The sequence below is a fragment of the Necator americanus genome, chromosome III, assembly GCF_031761385.1.
Source record: "Necator americanus strain Aroian chromosome III, whole genome shotgun sequence".
NCBI lineage: Eukaryota > Metazoa > Nematoda > Chromadorea > Rhabditida > Ancylostomatidae > Necator > Necator americanus.
The window spans coordinates 32,042,884-32,044,460 of NC_087373.1; the positions used below are offsets into that span (position 1 = coordinate 32,042,884).

General features: G+C 45.5%; 1 protein-coding gene across 1 annotated transcript; it reads left to right on the forward strand.

Annotated features, from left to right (window-relative positions):
- Window positions 1-366: 366 nt before the first annotated feature.
- Window positions 367-849, forward strand: RB195_011654 (uncharacterized protein; the record flags this gene model as incomplete). Its single annotated transcript, XM_064193176.1, has 1 exon — window positions 367-849. The coding sequence occupies one exon, from the start codon at window positions 367-369 to the stop codon at window positions 847-849; it is 483 nt and encodes a 160-aa protein (XP_064050759.1).
- Between the last annotated feature and the right edge of the window lie 728 nt (window positions 850-1,577).

Here is a 1,577-nt window from a genome sequence, read left to right on the forward strand (position 1 = left end):
ATATTCCAGATACCAAGCTAGCAGGAGATAATTGTCGGAACTGATGGCAATTCAACGACAGGCCTTGAACAATCCGATGTGCTCGGACAAGAACAATATCCTATAAGACAAACATCAGGTAACGAAAGTCGTCTAGTAGATCTTTGCAAGAAGACTAATCTCATCATTGCATCCATGTTTAGGAGAAGTTATCGACCCTATTGTCTCAAGCGGGAGTCGACCTCGTTATTGTCAGAAGAGCAGCTGAAGCGGATGATGCCGACACTAAAAGCTGTAGCTCGACCACGTTTCGACAGAGAACATCCTTTTGCGATATAAGTTTAAAAGTAAAGGATAAAGTTTCTGGCGTTAGTCAATCCGCTTGGGATGCGCCCCCACGTTCACTTCAATTCAGAATCGTTTGAGGTTTGCGAACGTGTATCTGGCCTATACAATGACTTGTGGTGGCTAGCCGATGTGTCAAGTCAGTGCTTTTATCCTCCCAGACAAGTCTGGTACCAATTCATCGACCCCGGAGGGATGAAGGGCTTGGTGAGCACTAGGGCGGATTCGAACCTCCGATCGATCATGCAGGAAGCGGAACCTCTAACCGCTACGCTACACCCGCCCTTTTGCGATATAAAAAAATCAAAAGCTGACTGGGACGTCGCATTCGATTTCGACCACCGCCTAGCACTTGATCACTTTCATGGTACGACTCCAGGAAAGGAGTCGTGGAGTTCACCACTCAACAAGCTCGACGTGGCAGTTCTGAAAGAAGATGAATCCAGAAAGAAGTGTTCCAAGAAAGAGATCAAAACTAAGATCGCGGATCAAGGAGAAAGTAGATGGGGTTGGCTCCTTCACTAAATGTATTCAGGATCCCCGCAAAGAAACGTTTGCCAAATTGAAAAAAAGGTATTCCTTTGCATCTGGGGAGACAAGGTCCATGTAGAATTCTGCATGTGTCGCCCGCAGCATGGTGATTTCAACCAGGAGAAGCGTCCGAAGAGGAAGTTGCGTCATCAGCTGAAACTTTATCGTGAGAACGAATGGGTCTCAAGAACGTAGGAGCTTGAGAGCGGCAGGAACACTAGAAAGGTCTAAACTACATAAGCTACGCTACGCAATACACTACGTCTACATAAGGCAGTTTAGAGAAAAAAATGTCTTTAACACTGCCAACGGATTCTGAGGTTGTTGAGTAGGCAACCTTGTCCATCTGGAGGGAGCATTACATTACCATGCTCCATATCAGTAAGTAACGTCAGTCTCTGAACTCGTGCACGCCGAAGACCAACATTCACCGCAGTCACCAAACAACAACCGACAGAGTTCCGGCCTGAATGCAGAAAATGAAGAATGGAAAATCTGGTGGAGTCGATGGAACTAGCGCAGAAATGCTCAACGTTCCTACTCCTGCGATTTGTAAGATAACGAAGATCATCCGTTCAATATGAATTGAGGAAAGGATATCTGATTCGTGAAGACACACTATCGTATTTTCCTTCTACAAGAATCTCCAGCGGAACCCATAAATTACCGAGGAATATCACTGCTTGGTTAAGTGTATAAACTTTTGGAGCGAGTTATCCTAG